Source organism: Colletotrichum fioriniae, assembly GCF_027942845.1.
Source record: "Colletotrichum fioriniae strain IMI 355084 chromosome Unknown scaffold_9, whole genome shotgun sequence".
NCBI lineage: Eukaryota > Fungi > Ascomycota > Sordariomycetes > Glomerellales > Glomerellaceae > Colletotrichum > Colletotrichum fioriniae.
The window spans coordinates 530,379-545,699 of record NW_027076845.1 but is presented as its reverse complement, the minus strand read 5'-3'; the positions used below and the strand labels follow the sequence as shown (position 1 = coordinate 545,699).

At 55.0% G+C, this 15,321-nt stretch overlaps 4 protein-coding genes across 4 annotated transcripts; all 4 read right to left on the bottom strand.

Annotated features, from left to right (window-relative positions):
- Positions 1-518: 518 nt before the first annotated feature.
- On the bottom strand, positions 519-3,078 carry N0V96_007619 (uncharacterized protein; the record flags this gene model as incomplete). The annotated part of the gene is made up of 2 exons (XM_053194509.2): positions 519-1,909; positions 1,971-3,078. 2 exons carry the CDS (start codon positions 3,076-3,078, stop codon positions 519-521), a joined length of 2,499 nt encoding a protein of 832 aa, XP_053048005.2.
- A 2,044-nt stretch (positions 3,079-5,122) lies between these two features.
- Positions 5,123-6,173, bottom strand: SAR1 (COPII coat GTPase; the record flags this gene model as incomplete). The annotated part of the gene is made up of 5 exons (XM_053194508.2): positions 5,123-5,163; positions 5,244-5,609; positions 5,714-5,753; positions 5,891-5,994; positions 6,155-6,173. The coding sequence occupies 5 exons, from the start codon at positions 6,171-6,173 to the stop codon at positions 5,123-5,125; spliced, it is 570 nt and encodes a 189-aa protein (XP_053048004.1).
- Positions 6,174-7,368: 1,195 nt separating this feature from the next.
- On the bottom strand, positions 7,369-7,624 carry N0V96_007617 (uncharacterized protein; the record flags this gene model as incomplete). The annotated part of the gene is made up of 2 exons (XM_065758084.1): positions 7,369-7,483; positions 7,518-7,624. 2 exons carry the CDS (start codon positions 7,622-7,624, stop codon positions 7,369-7,371), a joined length of 222 nt encoding a protein of 73 aa, XP_065613226.1.
- Positions 7,625-7,715: 91 nt separating this feature from the next.
- N0V96_007616 (uncharacterized protein) lies at positions 7,716-9,509 on the bottom strand (the record flags this gene model as incomplete). The annotated part of the gene is made up of 1 exon (XM_053194507.2): positions 7,716-9,509. One exon carries the CDS (start codon positions 9,507-9,509, stop codon positions 7,716-7,718), a length of 1,794 nt encoding a protein of 597 aa, XP_053048003.2.
- Positions 9,510-15,321: the final 5,812 nt, after the last annotated feature.

Sequence of the window (15,321 nt, the reverse complement as noted above, 5' to 3'; positions counted from 1 at the left end):
GTACATGGGAGGGCCGACATGAAGGGTTCAAGTCCGCATGGCCATCCCCCTCCTTGAAGTGACAGTAGAGCTACGAAGACGGTCCAAGTTCCATATTCAGCCAACCCAATAAAAGTGTAGGTAAGGAAGATGTCTGGTAATGTCGACAATGTCGGAAGCTAGGCACCCATCGATGACAAAGCCTTTGCCCCCGGCAATCCTCCACCTTATTCATAAATCAGCATCCTATCTCTATCTCCCGTGTCATCTTGGAAGCATCTCTTTAAGAAGGAAAAGAAAAAAAAGAAAGAAAAAAAAACAGGAAAGGATGTAATTTCCTTCATAATCAGGATTTACCATAAACGCCCAAGCTATGCTACACTTTCTAACACTCTTCCCCCCTCCCCCGAGGTCTTTTGATAGGGAAGAGCCTCTCTTTTAGACTAATATGTAAACACCACCATATTCTCACACCGGCCGTCCGTGACTTCCTCTCTCTATTCAATGAGGTTCCAGTCTCATCAAGGAAACCTAACCCCTTAATTCATCTTTCCCTCCCCCCTATACTCCTCAACCTCGCCCTCCTCATCCTCATCTTCATACTCCTCCCCCTCTTCATCCTCATACTCCTCTTCGTATTTCTCCTCATCAATAACAGCCTGCTCATTATCCTCCTCATTCTCCAACAACGTCTCCCCCTCGGCGTCCGTAGTCTCATCCTCGAGATCCGTGTTCCCCGAAATAAGCAGACTCCGTAAATCATCCTCGCTGAGAATGGTCTCGATGCTGCCCCTCCGGATCCAAGGCCTCGTCTCCCTACGCCCCTGCTCAATCAACCTCTCAATCTTGAGCCGATTGCCCACAAATTTCAGAATGGGGTACCCCCGTTGCTGGCCCTCGTGAATCATGCGCGCCAGCCGCGGCGGGTCCGGGTCCGAGAGGATATGCACAAAGTCCGAAGGCACCGTCTTGGGCCACACGGTGATTGTGCCGCTGAACGTCTGCAGGAAAAGCTGCGACCAGTCCTGACCCAGAGGCCGGGGAAGGAGCTCGGCGTGGCGGATGAATTTGAGCCACTTGGTCATGTCCAGCTTGAGGTAGTGCTCCACGGCCGACATGACGTACCCGCCGCGCCAGCCTTTGCCCTTGCGATGCGTGACCGGGTGCCCGACGGAGCCGCGCGATGAGAAGAAGAAGAGGTTGATGTGCGGGTTGACCTGGCTGACAATGGTGAAATTCACGTTAAAGTGCAAGTTGAGGGCTTTAATGGGGATATCGGTCCGCAGACTGCCATCCTTCCACTTGTGCCCAAACGAATAGGGCACCAGCGTCCCGTCGCGCTGCTTCATCATCAGCACTACGGGGTTGAGGATCCCCGGCACGGCGGCGGACGCCAGCACGGCGGACCAGATGACGCAGTCCGGGCTGGTGAGGTAGTTGCAGAGGATGGTGGGCGAGTGCGGGTCGGCGGGCACGCACGAGACGTTGAGGATGCGGCCGGTGCGCTCGTACGCCTCCCGGAAGGTCATGGACCCCCTCGTCCACCAGCTGCACTGTTTCGCCCAGTCGACCGAGTCGAAGCGGGCGCCCGTCCTCCACCACCGCGGGATCCACGTCCAGAACGTCTCGCGGCACGCCGTGATGCGGTGCGCGAGCGCCGGCACGAGGAGCTGCCTCAGCTCGTCGTCCGTCCGGGTGGCCACGAGGGCCGCGACCAGGGCGCCGCCGCTGGTGCCGGTGATGACGTCTGGGAGCAGGTCCGCCTCGAGGAGGGCCTTGATGACGCCAAAGTGGTAGTAGGCAAAGGACGCGCCGCCCGAGAGGCAGAGGGCCGTCCGTCCGTAGTTTGCGTGCATGCCCTTGAAGATGGAACGCTTCTCCTCCATGGACAGTTGCTTCGTGCTCAGGATGAATTTGATGCTCCTCTCGACTGGACGCAGTCAGTCAGTCAATCCACTAGCACCTTCAAGACACCATTAGCATATACATACCTTCGTCGATAAAGTTCTGCACCAGGTTCTTGGTGCCATAGTACGTTTGGCTGTACAACCTGGGATTCTCAACGCCCACAAAGTTACTCTTCACACACGCCGAAAGCAGCGCATGAAGCTCCTCGACAGCAGGCTTCCCCGACGCCGCCTTGGAGTCCGCCTGCTGCGCTCCCTCATCATCCGTCTCTCCATTCTCCGCCGCCTCGGCCTTCTGCCTACACTTGCGCATCTGGTCCCACACCCTCTTAACCGTCTTGGAGTCGTAGTAGGCGAAATCGTTCTCCTCCTTCCACCGCTGCCGGTCGAGGTAGCTGTCGAGCTCCTTGGCCGCGACAACCCAGTCGCGGTAGTTGTTCGTCCGGCGCATGCTCCGCCGCAGCCTCTCCCGCGTGCCGCGCCAGGTGACAAAGTGCTCGTATACCCAGATGTACAGCCGCGTGTACAGGTACGTGAGCGCGAGACCCGCGAGCCAGGCGCCGACAAAGAAGAGCATCGGCCACTTGAGGAGCGCGTAAAAGATGCCCTCCCGCGTCTCGTCTTTTGTCCTGGTGCCTAGGAGCGCCTCCGCGGCCCCCTTGGCCCGGTTTCTCCTCCGACGAGACCCCCTCTTTGATATCTTTTGGTTGACGGGCGCCCAGTCGTTTTGCGCCGTGATGAACATGTTGGACTGCGTCGCCGAGCCGTTGTTGTAACCGCCGCCGCTGCCGCCATTGGTATAGGTGTGGTTCAGCATCCCCGGACCCGGGGCCGTGACGTCGCCCGCAGCAGCAGCCGCCGCCGCGGCGACGGCCGACGGATCCTCCCTGTCATCTTCGTACACAGACCCTCGCTTCGTCACGTCGAGCGAGCTTTGACTCCTGAGGCCGGGAGATCGGAGAGACGTGGTTTCGTCGGGTGACTGCAAGGGATCGGGGGCCTGGAGGGCCTGTATGAAGGCGGCGAGGTCGGCGTCGCTGAGGAATTTGGTGTCGAACTCGGGGAGGCCGTCGGTGCTGAAGTTCTCGGGCGGGAAGCCGTAAATGTCTGTGTTGCTGCCGCTGCTGCTGCTGCTGCCGCCGCCGCTCGGCGAGGAGCCAAACGAAACTCTGGGTTGGTGGTGCTCAGCCATGTCTGCGGGCTGCGTCGTCTGACGGGTCTAGGCGCATGATATGGCGGCACACCAGGGTAGGGAGGAGTGGTTGCGAGGCAGTCGAGTGTGAAGCTACTCAGGGAAAAGATGTGTGGGAGACACGACGCTGAATGCTAAGGAGCCTAGAGGAAGGGATGAATTTGGTCTCCGAAATGAAGAGGAAGCTCCAGTGGCGGCAGGTGTGTAAGGCAAGGTACCTCAAGGTTCTATGCGAATGCGGCGTAGTGTAACGTGCGTGGTTGCGTGAATAGTTGCGTGAAAATGTAAGCGTCGGACAGAACATCTAGTGGCTAGAGTAATCTGCAGATGGACGGGTGATTTCGGTGCATTTGTTGGGGAGGGAATTAGAGATGCCTCGGGGTGGTGGTGGTCTGTCACTCTCGGCCGGGGGAGACTACCACTTTCTGGCACCCAGTCTCAGGTTCCTTTCGAGATGCGCAGACCTCCCTAGGGAATGCGCGCCCGTGATGCCACGGGTCGGATGACGTCGGCAGTAAGCTCGAATTGGATTTCGTTGGGACCTCCGGGCGCCTTGGGGCGAGGGACACCCTTAGGGAGCACTCGCCTGTGGGCCGCCCACTGATACCAACCCACGCCGGCTAATGAACCGTGAGGTGGGCAGGGGGGGCAACAACTTCCACTCCCTCAGTCCCCCCACTCCCGGTCACTTTTCTTCACTTTCTTCAGTGGACGCTGTACCTGAAATAAGGCTCCTCTAGCGGGATGCAGTGCGAACAAGGCCACCTACCTTAGTTCCCACCACCACCTGTTCGACTAACACCAACATCTCGTCGTCTGTTTCCTAATATCATAACCATAATATACATGTAAATCACCAGCACCGACTTATTATTTAAAGACCTAAGTCATAAACCACTCGATACGTTGAAACAAAATCCCACAAGGCCGCCCGTCTCTCCGGAACCCCCCCCTTGGAAGGAATGTCACCTCACATCACCGGTGGCCCCTCGACCAGAATGCCATTCCTACCTAAGGTATCTACGCCTGTATGGCTGGCAAGGCTGAGCTGGAAAGTTCCAGTGGCTTTTCATAAAAAGTATCTGACATAATATGACATGTGGTGACTTACCTAATATACCTTGCACCAAACTCCAAAAGAGACGGTACTGAATCATCGAGACGTCAGCGTGATACCTACTGATAGATAGAGAGACCAGAAATCTTTGAAACGCACAGCCGGGCCAGTTGCTGATATCTGGGGAACCACTCATGCCACCGTTGCTTGTGAAAATGCGAAAGAGCATTGCCACAATTCCCTTCTTCGCCGGCCTGACTGACGTAAGATATCATCACTTATCCCGCCGTTTCCCGCCGCCCATGGTGTAAACCTTCACGACGTGGACACGGTGGCCTCGATCACTGTCACCACATCATCACTTCACACAGCGTACTAGGAAAGAAATACTTCTTACAATGCTCGGCGCATTCATTGATACCCCTTGCAGTGTCATACTCTACACGCTCCAATCACCTTAATGTCAATGTTGTTGATGCAGCAGTAAACTACGCAGCGCAGGCTAACGGTTTGAAAGACGCAAAATAAACCAGATTTCGAATCCCTGAGCCCCAATGAAGAATTCTAGCCTAACAAGCGTACAAAACTGCCTCGTCTCTGGCCTTAAGCTGGATGCCCCGACCAACAGGTACTGACCGAACGAGCAGAGCCATCTGGACCGCCAGACCGAGGACTTTTCCCCTCCTCCGTATGTGGACCGATGCAGACATGCCCAATAGCAGCAGTGTCAGCCCGTTACGCAGCTCTTTCTAAACCGTTGTTCCCCCCAAGGATATCAGGTTTCGCAAACGCCAAAAGGGGGGAGCCCTTATTCTGTTGAACCCGCCCCTCGAAGCACTTGACCGGAGCTTTCGTAGACGTGGCACCCATGATTTCGTTCCCGCGTAGACGTTCCCTATTGCCATTCTTGCCAGATCGTCCATGTACTTACTCCATTTCCGCCGTAGACACCTCCCGCAAGCTCCTTCCAGAGCTGTCGGTCCGTGTTTAGACGTACTGCGAGAGCCACCGGATACCGTCGCCGTACCCTGTTTCTTCACGTTAGCCAAAATGTTCCTGTTCTGCACCCTTGTCTGCCATGTTCCCGGGGAGAAAGTAAAAAACGCACCTTGTCTGAGGACAACGGAGCACATGAAGACCTCGATGGGTCGGATTCCCTCCAAAGGCACCTTGCCCTTGCCGGTGGTCTGGTACATGCCGAGCTGGTGACGGAGCTCCTCCTCCGAGATGGCGTCGGGATGGTCAATCTTGTTGCCGAGGATGACAAAGGGCACCTTGGCCAGCTCCTCCATGGACAAAAGGGCGTCGAGCTCGGCCTTGGCCTCGGGGAACCGCTCGTGGTCCTTGGCGTCGACGAGGAAGACGATGCCGTTGACTTCGGGGAAGTAGTCCTTCCACAGGCGGCGGGCCTGCTGGTGACCGCCGAGATCGAAGGTGGTGAAGCGCACGTTGCCGATGGCGAGCTCCTCGGAAGCTGGAGGGGGAAGGCGAGGCGGGTTAGCTTTCTGGACACGTGCGCAGACCAGAGCAGAGCCCCATTGTCACTGGGCTCTTTTGCCGCGGAAGGAATATACTCACTGGGGTGAAGAGTAGGCTGGAGGATAGCGACACGGTCGTTCTGATCATCTTGTTAGTAGTGGTCTATGCTATCCATATCGTTGCCGAAGAGTATCCCGTATCGGCGCATCCGACCTCCAGTAGGCTCGTGGTATCTATTGATATGGGAAAGCTGGCAGGTATCGGGGCGGATCGTACCTTCAGCATGTGCAGCAGGGTGGTCTTTCCGGCATTGTCGAGGCCGAGGAAAAGAAGCTTGGCATGCTTATTGAGCAAGCCGAGGCTTGAGAGGACGTCGTAGACTATAGAAGAGAGCGAATACCAGTCAGTCCGTCATGGTCCAACCAGGGATGGATGATGGGCCACACAAGCTACGGCGAAGGCGGCGCGCAGAAGACCAACTCAGGTGGTGGAGGGGTATCAAGCAGAGGCAGGAGATAAGGGAAAAGGCATGATACATACACCAGTTAATAATCCACATCTTGACGACGAAGGAGCGAGATTATTGTCTGTATTGTGAGGGTGGTTCGTGGATGACGGTGGAGTCGATAGGTTGAGGTCGGGGAGGTTTCGATGTTCGGGCTTTTGCTCCCAGGAGACAAGGCGGCGGGCGTGTACGAATGGCGAGGTAGGTACCAAGGTCTGGACTGGACGGGACGGGACTGGCTGAGCTGGGGGCCACCTTACGCAGTAGGCTTGGTGGGCTACCAGGAGAGATGGGAGCTGGGTCGGGGAGACAGCAAGACAGTAAGACAGCAAGACAGCAGGTGAGTGAGTGAGGTGGTGCGTGCTGGCTGTGCTGGCTGGCGCATTTACTGTTGCGAATTGCAGTGTGTTGAGGTGGGCATGCCTTAAATCTCGGGCTGCCACGTATCGGAGGTGCTCCACAGCCGCACCGAGTGCTGTCAACTGAGGTGCAGTCTGGGAACTGGGAACCTGCAAAGAACAACGGAAGACGCAAAATGCACAAAAAGTCTGGAAGTGCGTCAGGGCGAAACAAAACTCTTTGCCATCTCCTTTAGGAAAGGCTTCACCAGTTCACCAGAATGAAAGCTCGAACAGCAGTGTCAGGTGAATGAAGTCAGTCCCAAATTGCCTCAGACACTTGCATGAGCTGTTGTATGGACACTTGCATAGTCAGATAAAATGAGAAAAGAACACCTTTACAGATGCTTGTCATGGTGAGGTTCACCTTGTAACCGAGTCTTAATACAACACATATGAAAGATCAGCATACACGTTTCATTATCACGTGGCATATTGTAGAGAAACAAAGTGTTGGAGGTCTGCGATATCTCGCAGGAATGCAGTTGTTGATCAGGCTACCTAATGCTATGTGTTTGCTCGACAACCATACAAGCCTTCATACACGCTATTCCAGGGGGTATTCGTGCTCCAAGTCCAGATGCCGCTGGACTCCCAAAATGATGAAGAAAAGAAAATGAAGCGAAAGTCCATGTAGGCACGGAGCCCTCGTCCATCGAGGGACGCTCCGGTATAAAAAATGTGATATGTACAATCCAAAAAGATGAAAGACGTGGAAAATAGTCTCATATATGTCATGAAGCCCACCATGCCATGCACCATCCGATGCTAAACGCCTTGCGAAACAAGTCTTGTGGTCTCGCTGTAAATGCAAATCAAAAACTCCGCCCAATGTAGTTATAGGCACCCCTCTAGACAGAGAGGACGTAGTTGCCTTGGTCGATCTTGCCGGCCATGAGCAAGCCCAATTCCCTCATGCGCTCACATCCGAGGCCGCGCTGAGGCTTGCGCTCAGGGGACTTGTCCCTTGCGAGCGCGGTTGCAGTATTTTTGGTAAAACTTTTCCTTGCGACGCTGTCGCTTGCGCTCCAAGCCCTTGACGATGTCAATGGCGCCACGGATATGCAGATCGTTGGCAGGAGCCTTGGAGCGACGTCCCTTAGCCATGTGGGGGAACATGGAAGGCGGACGAGGAAGAGACTTGGTAACGGTGAGACCAGGGCGAGATGCCAAGGTCTTGAAAGTAATCGCGCCATGTTCATTGCGAGGAGAGGCGGGGGGAGACTTCAGCATCTGAGGAGCCGGTGATCTCAGGCGACGGGGGGGAAGGACCATCAAAGAGGCGGCGAGGGGAGCGGCCACGGTTCTTGGGAGCGGGAGAGGCACGGCGCTTGATGGGCGGGGGAGAGTGGAAGCGCTTGGGAGGAGTGTGCTCCGCTTTCTTCTGGCGACGGCTTCGGTCGTTCTTGTGGTGCAGATCCTCCATCTTGCCGTGGAAGAACATCTCGTCGTCACTGCTGTGGTGGACAGGGTTGTAGATTTCTTCCTCACCCTCGTCTTCCGGGTCCGAAGCAGGAAAGCTGGGGTCAATGTCCTGAGGAATCAGCTGCAGCTTCTCGCGTCTGCGAGCAGCCAAGCAAGACATGTAGGCATCCTCCATGGGCCGATCCTCATCGAGAGTACCGCAGACGAAGTCAGTGCTGTCGGGAAGCTCAGGCGTGCCAGGGCGGATCTTGATGCGCTGAGCCCGGCCGCGTCGGGCGCGGAGGCTGCTGTGAGAAGCAATGGACGAATCCGAAAGCTGCTCAGGCAAGGAGGGCCTGCGGGCAATAGGAGTGCTGTCGATATTCTGAATAGTGGAGCGGCCAGGAGTCCACAAGCGGAGGTCATCATCTTCCTCTTCCTCCTCGGAATCGGCAAATCCGGTTTCCTCATCCGTCTTGTAACCATCAGAGTTGTCATCCTCATCAGAAGCATCGTCCTCGTCTTCGTCCTCATCATCGTCGTCGTCGTCGTCCTCGCCCTCATCTTCATCGTCGTCGGCGTCATCAAGATTGTCGAGGTCCTCGTCATCGTCAATGGCGGTGGCCAAGTCCTCTTCCTCCTGCTCAGCCTCCTCTTCCGCCTCAGTAGCAAGCTTGCGAATGGCATTCTCCTTCTTAAGAGTATCGTCGATGGTAATGCGACGTCCCTGGGATGAAAAGGCCTGACGGATCCAGTCATCCTCGCGAGGAATGTCGCTGGCGAACTCGTGGAATTGAGACGACTCATTGTTCAGGTCGGATGGGTTGGCGGTGATGTACTTCTTGGTGGTGGGAGACTTGACAGAGGCATCGACCTGGGGAGGAGCAAGTGTGGGCCTGGGAGATCTGGAACGGGTTTTGCGAGCTGTCGCCGGGGCAGGTGCTTGGAGTCTGGCGGCTGCCATCTCCATTCGCTGGGGAGGCGTGTTTTGCGTGGAAGCGGGGCGTTGAGGAACAGGGCAGGCGAACTTGATGCAAGATCTTCGCTGAGGCTCCTGGGCAGAAGGTGCCTTGACCATGGGCTGGCTGCGGATAGGCTCAACGGGCTTGTTGGGCTTCGCCGCGCAGGCGAACTGGATGCAACGCTTTTTGGGCGCCTCCTTGGCAGGTTCGTCGTGAATGTTCAGGAGACGCATTTCGGGAAGAGGCGGGCTTGGGGTGTTGGCGCGGGACGGGCTGGTCAAACCAGTATCGCTCGTCAAGTCGGCGGTGGAGGCCAGGCTGATGTTGCTGGCCATGGAGCGACGACGAGCAAAGAAGGACATACCCGGACGGGCTTCGGGGTCCTCGTCTTCGGAAGGGCTGTGGAGCGCCTTGGTCAAGAGGGAGGCGTTGTGGTCGAGGGTGGTACGTCTGATGGGGTTTCGCTTGAACATGCTAGTAATGGGAGAAATGGGGAGTTGCGTTTCCGGTGGCTCGTCGACGTCGGCGGACTCATCTTCTACCATGGAGGGCATATTTGCGCAATGTGTTGACCAGGCCAGGACATTTGACGTCGCAGCGTCGTGTTGTGTTGTTCGGTGCGTCATGGTGGAGAGGTGATGTTGTTGTTCGAGGTTGGGTGCAGGGGTGATTTCGGGCTCTCGGCTCGAGGTGTGGCAAATGGTTGATAATTCCAGGCCAAGTCGTTCAACGATGCTTCTAGCAGGCGCAACCAGTCGAAGATCGACTTCGTAAGAGCTGTTGGTAGTAGTAACAGCAGTAGTAGTAATCGCGAGACTGCTTGCGAGAAGCTTCTCTAGTAGTAATAGTTGGTGTTGTTTTGTTGTATGGATAGGTTGATGAGAGGGGGTGCCCTCAAGAGGACGTGCAGCTGAAGTTCGTCTCGGAAGACAAGTGCTGCAGATCAATTCGTGTCCCTAGGGACCGTTGTGCTATAAGAACAAAACTGACATCTCGAGGAAAACAGTCGATGTGTGTTGTAGTAGTAGTTGCCGGGGCAGATGAGGGAGATTATAGGATGACCGGGCGTGGCCTCAATGTGAGGCGCGGTAGTGCGATGATTCAGGGTCCTTGGGGGTACAAGAATAACTAAATCGGCGTGCGCGCAGATCCCAGATGAAAAGGGCGAGCGTGAGTGTGGCCGTGGACGTGTGGGCGTGGGCGTGGGCGTGGGCACAAGGATTGGTGTGTGCTGGACGAGCAGATGACGTCGGGCCTAGCGTGGCGCAGGGAAATGGCGAAAACAGACGGAAAGGATGGTAGACTCGTAGAGTACCGTACGTCTGAGTGATGTGAGGGAAGGGAGAGAGAGGAGAAGGATAACGTCTGCGAGAGAGGGCGCTGGGATAGATGGTCGGACAGCGAGGAACTTTAACAGGTTCCGGGAGTATTCTTGGCAGTTGGAGGACCAAGGTGGGATGAAATTCAGGATTTTCAGAGGCTGAGGGCTCGAGCGCTCTTGTCTCCTTTGCCGATGTGTGCGTCTGCTCCGTACGGTGGGCAGTACGGTAGAAAGGTACGGGTACCCAGTATGGATACGTGGTCGAGTGTTGAGCTGGGGGAGACCTGACTTGTTGCTGCTGGGACGGACTCTGGAGAGAACTGGGAGGAAAGGCGACCAAATAGGTGGCGGCGGGTAGAGGCCGTGACTAGGGGAGGTCAGTTGGCCAGTTTTCTTTGGTCAAGGCCAGGCAAATCCCTTTACCGCCTTGTTGGTGCTGCCGTTGCCGCAGGAGATGTAGACGGGTGTGGGTGTGGAACGTGGAATGTGGTGCAGGCCTGAGAGGTGTGTGTGTAGACTGTCGGGTAGGTATTTGTCTGGTGCTGGTGTGTGTGTGTGTGTGGTGGGGTGTGGATGCTTCTCGTTTGCTAGAAGACCCGAAAGAAGAGTTGCGGTATTACAGCTCCAGGACTCAGCTTTAGCAAGCGACGAGGACGAGTCGGACAGCGGGAGTTTTTCGTGGAAGCAGGAGGTCGGGAGAAGCGTCTGACTGAGAGGGGAAGAAGTGGGCGCGAGGTGGCTGATTGATTGATGGACTGATGGATGATTGAGAGACCCTCAGAGAAAGGGAGACAGGGCGAAGAGGAGAGAGTATCCGTAAGTGGGCGCGCGCAGTACGCAGCATGCAGCTCAGTATGCGGTAAGAGTGGGTGCGTTGTTGACTGGGTGCGTGGGATTATGGATATCCGTCTCGCCAGGAAAGAGTCGCGGGCGTTTGGTCGCAGTGATTCTCTTGGTAGTCGTTTGTGGTAGAATTGCTCGTCAATGCGTATCCGTTCTCTCTCCACGTCGTCCTGGCTGCTTTGGATTGGAGGAGAGAGGGAGAGATGGTTGTGTGTGTGAGTGTGTATGGTGGTGTTCGGGGTCAGGTGGGCGAAAGGGCCGGGGTGATGGATGGCCAAGAGACTGAGAGAAACAATGGCAGGCTGCAGGTTGCAGAATAAGGTGCAATTGGCGTGTATGGTCTAAGGTGGTTTTTCGGGGTCTTTGTGTGGTGTGTGTGGTGTGCGTGTTGTTTCTGCAATCTGCAATGGGAATACTCCGTGGACAGGGAAGACGACGGGAAGCTTCCTGCGCAAAGGGTATTATCCGTAAGGTAGCCTATAGCCTATACTTCGTACTTCGTAAGGTAGGTAGGGAGGACAAGACGCGGGGTGGATGCCAGATGGTGTATGTGAGGCAGTGGCAGCGGCAAGCAAAAAGGAAAACCTAAGCAGGCCGCAGATGGGATCCAGCAGGCAAAGGCTGATGAAGCGCAAAAAGGGAAAACCACCAAAACAGGGGATGATAAGATTAGGATGTTGGACTTGGCGAGATCAAAACTCAAGGTAAGGTGTTTGAAGATCTTGGCGGACAGGCAGGAGCCAAGAAAGAGTGAGGCGCTGCTGCAGGCTCGCGGACTACAAAGACTGCAACTGCGTTGCTGATTCACTCTTTCTGCCTTTCTTGCTATTCCTTGGCAAAAAGCAAAGGATAGGTAAGCAGCAATTGGCAGCTGATAGCCGGATGGAAAAACAACAAATTCACTGCAAATGCAAGTTCAACTTCGAGGTATCCATCCAGTGCCCATATGGAGGGCCAGCGTGCGTACGAAGCAATAGGGTTTTATTGCAATGCGTTTTTTTTATTCCCTCAGCACAAATCTCTCAGCCCTCGTTTTCACGTTTGAAATACATAGTACGGTATACTTTGTACACACTCCAAAAGAGTGAGCTTCGTGTTGGGTATTTCGGTAATTTTGGCAATTGTTTTTTCACCCCGAGTGTTCATACTCCAGAGTCCAGACATGGTTTGGTGCTGCCCCATTGCATTCTCTGGTCTACGCCCCCGGGTATGAATGTATGCTCAATGGCCCCAACTCTTTTTTTTTTCTCTCTCTAAATTTTTATTCCGCAGCCTAGAAATTTTTCAATGGCGCTCGGTCCGGTCTCCCCTTGAAAAATTTCCTTCGCCTAGCTAATTTCCCGTGGGAGTTCCGCCCTTCTTCGAGAATTTTTATTTATTTTCTTTGATCCCGTATGTCTCCGGGGCCCGGGGGTGGCACGGATTGGGGGGGAAAAAGGATACTCAGTGTCAAGTTCAACTTGTCAATGGGCGAGGTGGACCCCCAAAAAGAACACCGCTAGTCCGGGAACAGGCCTGTCGTTCAGGGCTCGCAGGGGCCCCCCCATTTTCTCACATCCACCATCGGAGTGAAAGAAAGAGCCAGCACCATCAATACCAGCGGGAGATGGAATGACGGATCGAAGTAGCGGGCGCCACACAGTGTTCACCAACAGTGTCAAGACTAACTAAACCTCTGCAAAGCGGTGATTCGGAGTGGAAACGACTTTCTCAACCTGCGCCGGCGTTGCGGGAATCTGCGGCACTTTTCTCGCCTTGCCTCGGGTACCGCGCCAAGCATGTTCAAGCTCCGCGCCGAAAACGGAGCTAGCCGAGTGGGGCCCAGAGACCTCAGACGAAAGGGATTCCTCACTGTCACTGTGTGCTCCGTCAGCCTTTAGGTGCCTGACTACTATCTGATTGGTCAGAAATTCTGCGACGAATAACCGTCAAACACCCGAATGTTCCCCAACCGTCCATCCACGGTACGTATCTGAACGTACCTACCAGCTCGCAGTTACGGATACTCCGTAGCACGAATACGTACCTCATTCAACATCTCCCCAGCCCTGACGGAACTCCCTGAGTCCTGACTTCTCAACCCACGCCGAGCACCCTGCCCCTGTCCTCCCATCGACTTTCAATCGACAATCACGACGAAAATGGCATGGCTGTGGTTCTCGTCGGCTCTCGCCCGCTGGCCAGTGCTCCCTCGAGTCGCTCCACCAGCTGGTGGGTGACCATTGCTGGTCCTCTCAGTGGCTGCATCTGTCTCGCCAAACATCCACACTTTGCTCAAATCACTCTGCTAACCGCTTTTTCAAGGCAAATACGCATAGAGGAGCACTTGCGAAATAGTCTACTCCGTACGAATCAAAGCTGGCATCGGCAAGGTCCAAAGAAGGGAATGGAGCAAAGCTAGCAACCACACCGGTGTCCCCTGCTAGGGCCGAAGAGGAAGAGGAAGGGAAAGGAAGAAACGGATCCCCCGCGCCATCTCGAAATCTCGCATCTGCAATTCCCTAATGACTCAAGCCCGCTGGCCGCTGCCCTCTACGAAGTACGAAGTACGGAGTACGGAGTACACTACCGTCTGACCAACCACCATCCTACCCACCCTAACTGGCCTTGTCTCATCTCATCAAAAAGTGACTTGCGTCTGCCATATCTTGTTCGTATGACACGCAGGTCACCGCTGGTTTACTTGGGTCTGGCTCTCGGGAGCTAACCCATTTCCTCCAGTCATCTTCTCAAGTTTCTTTCCGGGCCCCAAATGTCGACACCGTCAAATCACCGACTCACCACTCCGCGCAGTCACGGTCATCATCCGTGATCCGTCCACTCAGAGCAGCTTTTCGAATTTCAGTCTTCAGTCTCTCGAGCAAGAGTCTCAGTGTCTCTCTCGACGTGCTTGTCGACCCCCCACACCACACCCCCTCAGGCTTTTCCTCGACACCCATACGAATAGAGCCGCCTGTGTTGCAGATGCAGCAGCAGCAGCAGTCTTGTCTTGTCTTGTCTTGTTATTGTCCTCGTGAGGCAGCCGTCGATTTTCCTTGGCCCATTTTCCACAAGTCTCATCCCATTCCTGTGTCGAGAATCCCACCCTCCAATCCGTCAGTCTCCAGCTCAGACTTTCACCTTGACACATTCTCTGCCCAGCCTTCATTCATTATGCCCTGACCTACCCTGCCCTGTGACCAGTCAAGTGACTCCAGTCTCCAGGACCCCAGGCCTCCAAAGGCGCCCCAAACAAACTTCATCCGTCGTTTGTTTCTATCAACCCTCTTACTCGGCTCCGTCCTGTTCTATTCACGGAATGCCGTTGTGTCAATATTATTGTTGACCCGTTCTTACCGAGGGATGAATTCCCATCAACAACATGCAACCCCAAACGCAGTGCCTTGACTCAATGTCCCTTCTCTCTTCCTCCTTCGTATGGCCGCAGGAGCCACCCATTGGTTTTGCGTAGAAGCAGTCCATCAAAATGAGACATTTTCCTCCTTTCCCCAGCGCTCAGTCCGACTGCAAAGACTAGTCATCCTCGTCTTTCACCTTCAGGTACACCCGCTACCCGCAAGTTGTAACCTGCACCCCCTTCGCTTGCACTGCGTTTTCCCGCCTCCCCTTGAGCACTTTTACACGTGTAGAGGGATATCCCTCCAGAAGAACACCAAAAGAACGCGCCTCCTCGGTTGCTCCATGTCACGTACAGGCAACCCGCCGCGAACATCAGACGGAATGGGGCCTTGATGCTGGGGACAGGACCGTTGGGGTCGTCTCCGATTGCAATGTAGCTCAGGCAGCTCAGCCCTTTAGATCTCCAAGCAGCCAATGCGCGTTGCCAATGGCATTTACCAGCCTGGCAGACAAGAGGCCAAAAATACGGCGGCGGCGCCCGTTGTTGTCGTTGCGCACCATCTAGATTGAACCCTTGGTGCCGGCCGCGCCCATCAACACCAAGAAAATGGAGCCTTTGCTCTAGTTGGTCGCTTCATCTTTCCCAAACCTTCCAAACAAAACAAATCTCCATCGACGCTTTTAATAGCGCTATTTTGGTTTACGTTTGTCCTTTCCCAGTTTCTTCGCACTGGGCAATGGCGGTGCAAATTCACATACCAACCTTTGATCGCTGATGGTGGACATACAGGGCGCTGCTAGCTGCTTCGTCCGACAGTCGGCGGGCTGTGCTTCCACATGCAAATCCTTGTCTTTTAGCTTGTGTCGCTCCCCTTCTCGAGGAAGGTCAACCATTCACTATGTACTGGAGAAGAGGGGAAGAGGCTCCTTCACTT